This window comes from Lipotes vexillifer, unplaced genomic scaffold (assembly GCF_000442215.2).
Source record: "Lipotes vexillifer unplaced genomic scaffold, Lipotes_vexillifer_v1.1 scaffold713, whole genome shotgun sequence".
In the NCBI taxonomy this organism is placed as follows: domain Eukaryota; kingdom Metazoa; phylum Chordata; class Mammalia; order Artiodactyla; family Lipotidae; genus Lipotes; species Lipotes vexillifer.
In genome coordinates, this window is record NW_006773157.1 from 102,643 (window position 1) to 114,315 (window position 11,673).

The 11,673-nt window shown below is 52.7% G+C and overlaps 1 protein-coding gene across 1 annotated transcript in view; it reads right to left on the reverse strand.

Annotated features, from left to right (window-relative positions):
- IGDCC3 (immunoglobulin superfamily DCC subclass member 3) overlaps positions 1 to 11,673 on the reverse strand; it is a gene marked incomplete at its 5' end in the record, with an annotated part of 45,102 nt that overhangs the window by 5,523 nt on the left and 27,906 nt on the right. The window contains 3 exons of the mRNA XM_007448138.1: positions 778 to 915; positions 1,360 to 1,490; positions 1,855 to 1,999. Coding sequence (XP_007448200.1) covers positions 778 to 915; positions 1,360 to 1,490; positions 1,855 to 1,999 — 414 coding nt within the window. The remainder of the gene's footprint in view (positions 1 to 777; positions 916 to 1,359; positions 1,491 to 1,854; positions 2,000 to 11,673) is intronic.

Below are 11,673 nucleotides of genomic sequence, written 5' to 3' on the forward strand. Positions count from 1 at the left end.
CCAGCCTCTCCCAGTCCCCAGTCCCTCCCCCCACCCAGGATCAGATTAGCACAGTCAGAATGTGAGGAGACAGCTCCCCATTCAGTCCCTGAAGTGGTGAAATCTACTCCATTATCCTGCCTGCTGCCCCCTCCTTCCCGGATCACTCAGCTGCTACAATGTGGCACAGTCTCCCTGTGAATGCGACCCCACCCCATCCCCTCCAGACTCTCCTTCCCCCAGTGACCTTTCCACTCAGACAATGTGGGCCCATCTGCACCCTTTCATTTCTCTCCTTCAGCTGCCTAGGGATTTAGGCTGGGGATTTAGGGGGCCAGGTTAGAGACTGGGGGGTCCAGAGAGAGGATGTGACAACTGGCTGAGATTTTGAGGGGTTTGGGATTGCATCACTGGGGAGGACGGCCAGGGTGTAGATGGCAGAGATGAGCCCGACCGGAAAGAGACTAGGGGTGCTGAGAGCTGCAGAGGGGTTCTGGAGGGCCCGATGGAGATGCCCAGAGTGAGGGGAGCATGGGGGAGGGTAGCGGGCGCAGGACTGCCAGGACTGGACGAGGTAACCTGGGGAGCTAAGCCATCTGCACAGAGGGAGGGAGAATGCAGTGGGCAGGCGGACCTCCCTGGTCCTGCCAAGGAGAGGGGAACCCACCCCCTCCCCAGGCCTCGAAGAGAACGGACCCCCACGGAGAACAAACAGGATTCCAAGTTCCCCCTGGAGCTGGGTGAAGAGACTGGCCCTCCCAGGGGTGGGAGAGGCAGGGGCTGCACGATGGGGCTCACCCAGGCGGCTCCAGGACACAATGGGGCGCGGGTTGCCCGTGGCGACACACTCGAGCACGGCGGTCTGGTGCACGGTCAGGGTGAGGTTCTCAGGCCCCACGAGGATCGTAGGCTCCTTGTAGGCCCCAGAGCCCGAGCCTGGGAGGAAGATGCCATATTTCTTCACTTTAGCTGGGACCCTTCCCACCTCCTCACCACACCCACCCACCCCCAATACATGGCCTAGGACATGGCGGGGGTGGGAGAAAAGCTCCAGCCCAGAAGCTGGGTCCCATGCGTAGAGAGGAGAAGCCAGCGGCCTCAGGACGTTGCTCACACTCATCTCTCCGGTCAGGCCCCGCAGGGCCTCCAGCGGTGGGAGAGCCACCCTCACCCAACCACCCATAAGCAGAGAGTGGGCTTCCTCAAGGAGAACTGAGCCAGGGAGGGGCCTCGGATGCCTCCTGAACCCTCACCCTTTAGAGCACAGAGCTTTGTCCTCACAAGGTGCTCTGTATGCACTTGGCTGTCCAGGCTCTGGGCTCAGTTGAAGAGGGACTGATTTGAGGGTGGGGAGAACGAGACAGGGCCAAGAACCCTCACCTGACACAGTGAGGCTGGCCCCATGGCTGACCCGGACACTGGCGACATTTGAGGCCACACAGTGGAAGACGCCGCTGTCCTCAGCCTGAAGGCCTGTGATCTGCAGGACCCCCTTGGGCAGCAGTGTGTACCTGTGACGGGAGGGCACGGTCAACCATAAGCAAGCACAAGCACCACTGGCCACAGGGTCACTCAGCATCACGGACACAGCCCAGGACCCAGCCACTACCCCAATGTCACTTTTGTCATCACAGACACACTACGGGACTCTCACAGGTGGATGCACCTGCGATTCCAGCCTTGACAACAATCACACACAGATCTTCGCATGCATTCAAGTGTTGGAATCTGGGCTCACAAACCACACAGATACTCAGTCTCAACCAAGTTGCAGAAACACCACCCTGGAGGCCACAGGCAGGCCTCCTTCAAGGCCCAGACACTGGACTGGCCTGCCTCTTGGTCATCCCTCCACCTTCCCCACCCGGGGCTCACCTCTCATTGTCTGTATCAATGGGGACTCTGTTCTTCTCCCAGGTGATCAGGGGTTTGGGAAGCCCATGGATTTGGCACTGAAAGCGGGCCACACCGCCCTCCTCACCCACGGTGGCCTGAGGGTGCACGTGGAAGTCGGACATGGCTGGAGAAAGAAAAGGAACTGTGTATGGGGAAGGCACACTGCTGAGGTGCAGAGGGGATGGGAGAGGGCATGGGGGGCCTCGGGCCTGTGTCCTGGAGCCCTGGAGCTCACCCGGCTCGGGAGGCAGGGTGTCTTCCCCCGAGCTGAGCTGGCAGGTGCAGGGCAACAGCTTGCTGGGGGCACATCAGCACTTACCCTGCCTCCTACCTGTGGGAAACATCTCCCCCTAAGGGATGGTATAGGCCGGGCTGGGACACTTTGAGAAAGGTCTGGACAAATTCTTGGATAAACCTCTAACACGGAAATCTTGGGCTGCGGACCCACGAAGGCTAGTCAGAGAAAAGCCTTGCTCCCAAGGCCTGCTCTCCACTTTTACAGCTGCTTTCGGATTTAGTTTTACAAACTCCCTGTAAGGTATGCAAGTGCTCAGTATTATGCTGTACATTTTACAGAATAGGAAACAGAGAGGGGAAGCGATTAGTCCGGTGTCACCCAGCAGGGACACTGGTCGTTAGAGCCTGGTTAGCAGCACCCAGTGGCTTTCTTTGCCCTTCATCATCACCCCCTTATCCCCAGTTCTTCTGCAGCTTCTCAATGTACCCCAAGAAGGTGGTGTACCATCCAAGGTGACAAGCCTCTTAGAAGACAGTCAGACCTACCGATCTACATTTCAATGTGTCATAAATATTCAGGGACTGCCTTCCCACCTTTTGGGGATCTGAACTACTTGAGCTCTGATCATGGGAGGGGCCGTGGTGCACGCCCCCCACCCCCTTTTAGGCTGATGAAGTGTTCCTGCCCACCCTCACTCCCATCCATCCTTACTCCCCAACCTGTAAAGCCCAGGGAAGGGGCCCCTCCCACGTGGGTTCCCAGCTTCAGCACCAGGGCTGTGATTTCATTAAAATCCACTTTGCTTCAAGTGCGGGAAGGAGGCTCACCATCTGTCCAGGCAGGCAGCCCCTCCCCTCCAACACTCCATCAACTGGGACAGTTGTCCCCTCCCAGAAGAAGCCCTCCCTCTCCCCACAGCAGCAGGGACGCTGGAGCTTGTCCTGGTTCCTGCTCCTGGCTCCCTGGTGCGGGTGGGCACACCCCGTCTCAGGCCCCCTCAATCCACCGGTCTGTTCAGGACTCCAGGGCAGCTCAGAAAGGCCGAGCCTTTGTGCCCTTCTTCCCAGAGTCTCTGGGGGCTGACTCTTTTGTGGCACATTCTCCATCTCATTTGCATGTGGTTCATTAAATATAAACATGCATAAAAATCCCCAGCCCAGCCTCCTCCTCTTTCAGGGCCTCCTGGGAGTATGGCTGATGGGTGTGAGCGCGTCGTTGCACGTGTGTGCAGAGCTGTGCTCGCCGGGAGGACATGGCTGCCTCTGTGTATGTGGTGTGAGTGTCCAAGCTGGATGTGAAATGGTGGGGGGGGTTGCATCCCTCAGCTCCTGTGGCTGGTGTGTGATCCTGGTTCTGTGTAGGTAATCAATCACACACGTCCCTGTGTAGGTATAGTCCTTACAAAGGGCACCTTGGGGCCCTAGGGGCGGGAGATGGGGGCAAGTGCCCCAGCTGGTGTCCCCATCAGGCTCAGTGAGATGATCCCCAGGGAGCACTGTGAGGTCAGCCTGCCCAGGCTCAGGCCAAAGGCTGTGTTTGGTCAAGGGCCTGCAGGTCAGCCCAGAGGTTTGGGGCAGGGGGCTGAGGCACTGGTAGGGCCCCTCTACTGCTTCCAGGCCTCAACCTCTAGGAGGGCAGGGCTGGAGGCAGGCCTAGCAAGCGGAGAGGGCACCCCGGCTCCTGGGTCAGCTGTCTATGCCCCACCCACCCAGCCCTGCCCTTCAGGAGCTGGGGAGCTGCCTGCCCCCTCCTCACTCCAGCTGGAGAGGAGCTTGCAGCCCCCCAGGGACTTGGGGCGGGGACTAATGGCTCTGCTGACTACAGATGCCTCCTCATTAAGGAACCCGAATCCTTTTGTGTTTCTAGCCCCCATTCTGGGCTCCCTGGAGGCGCCTAGAGCTAGGAGCTGGCCTGAGGAGAGATGCAAGGGAAAGGGCTGCTTCTCATCAGGGCGCACTGGATGGAGAAAGTTTGGCCTCTAGCTTCTTTCTCCCCCTAAAACTAAACAATGAAAAAGCATGGGTTGCATGTGATGCTGCAGAGGAATGCTCGAGCAGGAACGGGGGGGTAGTTAAGGAGCCAGTCTGACCATCTTCACGCTGTACAACAGAGTCCAAGGGGTCCCCAGGGATGCAGCTGGGGCCCCTCCCCACCCAGGGATTCACATCTCCCCTCCATCAGAGCAGCACCTTGCTAAACCTCTCTATCAGCTTTACTTAATTGCAGTTCTGCCAAACATTTCATTTGAAGGGTAGCTTTGCTTTTAAAAGTGCCTGAAAACCACGCGTGTAAAGCCAACACATTCATTTTATGAAAGGGAAACTGAGACCCAGGCCCAGTTAGTGGCTCTACTGGCCCCGAATCAGAAGTTCCATGCCCCCAAGCCCTCTGCTGGGGTGTCCCCAGCAAATTTTTCAGTCTCCAAGGACAGGTTACCCCAGCGCAGACTGCAGGCTGGGCCAGCCTCTTCTCACTGGCTGCGAGTTGGCACTGTGTTACAAGTTGCAGGGACGACAGTGAGCTCTGTCCCATCCCTTGGAGCCCAGCTGGTTAGGCAGTGTGGTCTTGGGGGGAGGTGGTGCAATAGGAGGGTGTGGTCCCCTTTACCTGAGGCTCCTCCTTCCCTCCCCTTCTACCCACCCCTACTCAACCCTTGGGGTCAGCCCTGTATATCCCTTCGGTGTCCTGGGGGATTGCAGTGAGACCGTGGGCAGGCAGTGTCAGGGTACAAAAGGGAAGAACAAACCTGACTCCACGTTGGATCTGTTTCTTTTTCTTTAATCTTTGTATTCTATTGCTTTTGCTACAAGTTAATTGCTAAAGGGATGTTGCCTAGAGCTTAAAGTATACATGATGGCCCATCTCTCCCATAATAGGAGCGCTGGTTCTTTCCTCCACAGATGAAGGGGTGAACAGGTACTCTGCAGGGCCTCCCACGTCAGACTCCTGCCGCCTTCCTGTACAGGCCTTTGTCCACACTCGGCTGAGCTCTCTCCGAGTTCGTCCACTCACTCCGAGTTCACTGCTGACTTCTTTAGGACGTCAGGGGAGAAAGTTTCTCAGGGCCACTTAGATCTCCGATCTCTCAGAGGGGGAACACGTTTGGTTTACGTGTCTGTTTTGCACTGGCTTGTACGAGCAGGCCATGGAGCCAGCTGTCCCTCATCGTGTCTCTCTGGGAGAGGGTCCCTGGGCAACCATGAGGATGTGGGGCTGAGGACTGGACCTCAGAAAATGCTGACCTCTGAGCAAGTCATCTTGGAGGCCACTGTGTGGTTGACAGTGGTGGGCACAGTGGCTGGGGGCATTATTTGTTAATAGTTTTTTATTATTATTAATTTTAAATTTTATTTTATTTATTTATTTTTGGCTGCGTTGGGTCTTCGTTGCTGCACGTGGGCTTTCTCTAGTTGCGGTGAGCGGGGGCTACTCTTTGTTGCGGTGTGCAGGCTTCTCGTTGCAGTGGCTTATATTGCTGCAGAGCACGGGCTCTAGGCGCACAGGCTTCAGTGGTTGTAGCACGCGGGCTCAGTAGTTGTGGCTCACGGACTCTAGAGCACAGGCTCAGTAGTTGTGGTGCACGGGCTTAGCTGCTCCGCAGCATGTGGGATCTTCCCGGACCAGAGCTCGAACCTGTGTCCCCTGCATTGGCAGGCGGGTTCTTAGCCACTGTGGAGGCACTATTTGTGGCCGGTGTGGGTAGCACTGTGTATGGGGCTGGTGGACATGAAGGTGGTGCTGTGGCTTGCGGCTAACGATGCTTTATCTTCCTGCTCACACCTGTTAGTCGGGTAGGAGCCGTTTCGGGTTCCTCACTTCAAGCTGGGTTATGGGAGGGGGTCGTGTTGGGACGCCCCTCCTGTGTGAGGACCAGAGAGAGTGACAGGAAGGACAGAGGCCTGCTTGGGGGTCATTATGGAGAAAGGAAGAAGAAAGCACCTTTGTACTCAAACAGTCTGAGAAGGAATCTCCCAGCCGCTCCCTGTCCCTGCCAGGGGTACAGCTAGGCTGTGGGGAAAGAGGGTTCACAGAGACAGCCCAGCAACCCACTGGGCTGGAAGGGAGCAGAAACCAGCAGGAAATGGCTCCTGGACACCCCTATAAATCACCCGAGGGGAAGGGAGTCTCCTGAGAGCCAGATCTAGAGCGGCTCAGGGAGGGGAGGGGAACTTTCCTCCTGGTCCACGACCTCTGGCGAGGTCAGGCCTGGATCTGATTAGACAGGCTCCAAGGGGACGCTGCGGGGGCAGGAAGGGTCGGGGCAGAGTGCTGGGAAGGAAGCCGGCAGCATACCCCAAGCCCAGCCTCCAACCCTTTGGCTACAGCCAGACTCCTGTCTGGTGTGTGATGACAAAGAGATCAGTGGGCTTGTTGGGATGGAGAGTTCAAAACACAGCCTTTGCAGAAGCCAGCAGCACTGGAGGTCTAAGGCACCGACTGCCCTCACTCATACCGCCATTCAAGAGGAATAACTACGACCTGCAGACTCTTCCAAAGGCCATCCAAAGTCCCCTTCCTTGTATCCATCCCTGCCAAGGACCAGGGACACCCTGAACGCCCGGTTCCTCCTCACGCAGCTCAGATGATTATAATGTTTTTCCTTATACCAGAGGCACAGCTGAATCCCATATGCTTCCACCCAATGCCCCAACTTCCCCCTTGAGAATCTCATTTTTTAATAAAGTAAGTAGCCAGCTATTAAGCACTTGAAATGTGACCAGTCCAGATTGAGTTGGGCTGTAAGTGTAAAATACACACTGGATTTCGAAGATTTAGTACAAAATAAAAAGACACTAAGCATTGGGGAAATGCAAATCCAAACCATAATGAGATGCCACCTCACACCCATTGGGATGGCTACTACCAGAGCAATAACAAAAAACAACAGAAAATAGCAAGTGTTGACAAGCATGTGGAGAAACTGGAACCCTTGTGCACTGTTGGTGAGAATGTAAATTGGTGCAGCCACTATGGAGAACAGTATGGAGGTTCCTCAAAAACTTAAAAATAAAACAACCATACAATCCAGCAATTCCACTTCTGGGTATATACCCACAAGAATTAAGGGTCTCGAAGAGATATTTGTACAGCCACATTCATAGCAGCCTTATTCACAATAGCTAAAAGGTGAAAGCAGTCCAAGTGTCCATCAACAGGTGAATGGATAAATAAAATGTGTTTATACATACAATGGAATATTACTCAGCCTTAAAAAGGAAGGAAATTCTAACACATGCTACAATGTGGATGAACTTTATGGACATTATGCTAAGTGAAATAAGCCAGTCACAGAAAAGACAAATACTGTATGATTCCACTTATACGAGGTACCTAGAGTAGGCAGATTCATAGAGACACAAAATAGAATGGTGGTTGCCACAGGCTGGTGAGGAGAGAGGAATAGGGAGTTACTGTTTAACAGGAATAGAGTTTCACTTTTGGGAGATGAAAAGAATTCTGGACATGGATGGTGGTGACGGTTTGCACAATAACATGAAGGTACTTAATGCCACTGAACTGCACACTTAATGGTTAAGACAAAAAAAATGGTTAAGACAGTAAACTTTATGTTATGTGTATTTTACCACAATTAAAAAGTTGGAGGGACTTCCCGGGTGGTCCAGTGGTTAAGAATCCCCCTTCCAATGCAGGGGACGCAGGTTCAATCCCTGGTCAGGGAACAAAGATCCCACATGCTGCGGGGCAACTGAGCCGGTGCGCTGCAACTACTGAGCCCATGCACCACAACTAGAGAGCCCACATGCCGCAAACTACAGAGCCCACGCACTCTGGAGCCCACATGCCACAACTAAAGAGAAGTCTGCGCACCACAAGGAAGAGCCCGTGAGCCGCAATGAAAGATCCTGGTGCCGCAACTAAGACCCGATGCAGCCAAAAATAAATGAATGAATGAATAAATATTTTTTAAAAGTTGGAAAAATAATAATTTTGATACTAGTTAATAATTTAAAATATTGCTAACAAGCTGAACTGATAATATTTTGGATTTTAAAGACAGTTCAAAAAATGTAAAAAGTATTAATGATTTTAAAATAATGATTATATGTTGGGATAATATTTTGTATATATTAAGTAAAATAAAGTTTATTATTAAAATTAACTTGACCTGTTTCTTTTTTTTTTTTTACTGTTTTTGTAAATGTGACTATTAGAAAACTTAAAGTTACCTACGTGGTTTGCATTATACTCCCATTGGACAGTCCTGCTCTAGAAGACACAACCAATTTTGCTCTTCACACAACAGATCTTCAAATACTTGAGGTCTGGGTTGTTCCCTGAGAAACATCTTCTGAGGAGAAACACCCTTAATTCCTTCAGCCACTTGTGATGTGAAATGATGTTCAGATGCCTTAAGCCTGAAGACCCTGGGGATGGTATGAACCCAAAGGGCCTTACGCCAGCAGGGGACTTGGAGCAGATTTCAGCCATCATCTGTAGTGAGCATCCTTGTGTTGTCCAATATGACAGCCACTAGCTATGTGTGGCCACTTAAATTAAAATTAAATAAAAAATTCAGTTCCTCTGGTTCCCTAGCTACCTTTCAAGTGTTCAATAGCCACAAGTGGCTATAGGCTACCTAATGGGACAGCACCAATAAAATACTTCCATCATCATGGAAAATCCTTTTGGACAGCACTGGTCCACACCCAAGGCGAGGCCTCAGACCCACAGCTGCTTTCTGTCTTGCTCCCTCTCTCTTGCTGCCCCACCAGAAAGCCCCCTTTCTTCTCCATCCTCATCACTAACCCAGCTTTGCCCCTACCAGATCCCTCCTCTCCTGGCCACATGGACTCAGAGACTGCTGACAAGGCCCGCATTTGATCTCATCCTAAGGCGGTCACACTGCATGGCAGAGAAGGCCTCAGCACGATTTCTACTTCTAGGGGGAAATACTTGCTGAGAGCATTTTGAGGGAGCAATGCAGTGAAGAGGTTAATGGTACAGTCTCTGGAATGAGACAGAACTGGGTACAAGACTCACCTCCGCCACTCTTAGCTCTGTGACCTTGGGCAAGTTAGTCTCTCAGAACCTCTGTTTTCTCACTTATAAAATAGGGATGACAATAGCTCATGTTGCTAGAGCTGCTGCACTGGTGGGAATCAATGAGATTTATTTGTAAAGTGCTTGGCACAGTCCTTGAAAAATAGCAAATACTTGCCAGTGATTGTTGAGGGAAAATAGTAGAATCTTGAGTTAAAAGGTGCTGAGAGGTTATGGAAGAGCATGGTAGGATTGGGGTTGGGTGGCCATCTACTCCAAGAGGGTGGCCATATTCCCAAGGAGAGGCAAAAGCTCAGAGAGCTAGTGGCAGAGCCCTCTGGAGAACTGAGTAAAGACAGAATTTGCAAGGCCTGAATGGTGAGAGGGTCAGTGCAGGGGGAAGGGGGCAGCCTGGTATAAACCAGAGCTTGGCTTCTATTTCACTTCTGCCTGGGGGCTTCACAGAGGCCCCAGTAGGTAAGCTGTCACTTGGAAGAAGCCATTGGGTAACTGAAGCCTTGATTTCTCTAGTAAAATGTTTATGAAGCCCATAAACTCATGCCTTTATTGGCCGGGCTCATTCCGGGGGATGGATGTGGCTCTCCAAGGTGTAGTTAAAGCACCTGCTGGACTCAGGCACCCGATGGCTACTCTGGCCTCCACCCAGACCCACCAGGCAGAGTGACTCCTGGAGGGTGAGGAGGCCAGCCAAGTCCACATGCTCTTTAAACTCCGCAAAGCACTTGTAAGTGTCCTCTCTAAATGCGCATGGGAAGGAGAGAGGTGACCGCAGAGAACCCTGAGTCCTGGGGAGGCTGGCAACTTGCCACAGTCCTGGTGGGATATTGGTTTTGTCATCAGGGTTCTCTGGGCCAGGCTTACCCTCTCCAACACTCTGTCCCAGTCTTCCCAGTATCTGGGTCCCCACCTTGCCCATAACTTTGGCTCTGTTAGGGAAGATCCCCTACATTGATTGGCTGATGACATTTGGAGTTGAGGAAAGTATGAACTTAGAAGACCTGTATTTACTTCCCCGGCTCTCCAAAGGGAAGTCTGAGAGTTGAATTAAGGTTCTGAATCCAAAGAGTAGGTGTTTTTTGAGGGGGGCGGGAGGGAGGCACTGTGTGGGGTTTGGGTGTTGGATGGGTGTAGGTGGACGGTGTCTGGAGCTTACAAACAGCCCCAGAAGACGGCGATGGCTCAGAGGCCCTGTTCATCTTTGCTGGGGGTGATTGATTCATCTGGGCCTTTGCCTGGTGAGCCAGCTCTGAGAAGCCTCTGGAACCTTTTGTCTCCCTCTTCAAGCCCCTTACCCCCTGCCTTGGGCCTCTGAACCCCAGCCCCTCCCTCCCACCCTCCCACACCACCACCAGCTCACCACTCCCCGCCCAACCCCAATTCTAACACAAAAGGCAACTTTGTCTTTCAAGTCAGCAGCCATAAATCCACGTCTCTCCGCTCCCTCCTGGCAGCCACCTCTGACAAATGGGGGGGAGGTGGGGGACAGTGGGGGGCCAGACTCAGCTTGGGAAAGTCCTTGCATCCAGCTGTTGGCCCACTGTAGGCTGGTGAGCATCGAACCTTTATGGTCTGATCTTCGATTCCAACGGATGGTAAGACCCAAGGCACAGCTGCAGGAGGGGCAATCTGGGGCTCTCCGCAGCCTCTGGGCTGGGCTTTTACAACCCAAGGAGAATAAAACCTCTCAAAGCCCTACTTTTAATTATTCAGCCCACAATTCAGAGGCTCCGGTTCTTCCTCCGATCAAGTCGTGTGCTCCCCTTCCCTCCCCTGCCTCCAGCCCACCGTGGAGGGAGTGAAGTGTGCCTGGGGGAGAGTGTGCTGTGGGACACAGGTGGTGTGCCTGCCCGATGCGGCATACTGGATGTGCCACTGGGTGGGTGTGCCCCACTGCTTTCAGTGTGAACCCTACACATTCAGGGGAGGGGAAAGGGGGAGGAGTATCACCCACCCCATGTGACCACCCTACCTCCCCCACTGCTAGGTTTTCAAAAGCAGTCCCAACTTCAAATATTTCGCCCTATTTTTCATCCCACGTATCAGGCAATGAGTCAGAGGATGTGCCCTGGTTTGGGAAATACAGTCCTCTGTCCTACTTACACAGCACACCCACTGAATTAACTCTAAGCATTCATTCAGCAGATACTTACTGACTGCTAATGTGTCCGAGAGAATGTTCTGGCACTCCTGGAGTAAATTCCCTTCATCCCACAAGCCCTGTCCTTAGGTTTTCCACCCAAGCTCCTAGAAATACCAGAAAGGTGAAAGCCCCAGAGCCAGGGTCTTAGGTACTATCATAGTAATGTGGTCCTGAAAAACAGAAACCTGCAGAAGCCATGATGGGCAAAGGTAAGATATTATATCAGTATAACCCTGAGAGGTAGGGATTACTAGCTTTTCTGAGGTGCAGAGAGGTTAAGTAACTTGCCCAAGGTCACACAGCCATTTAATGATGATCACACATTAACATTTAATGATGCTAAAGCAGGCATTTGAACTTAGAGTGGTCTAACTCTAAATCCTGTGCTCTTTACCTG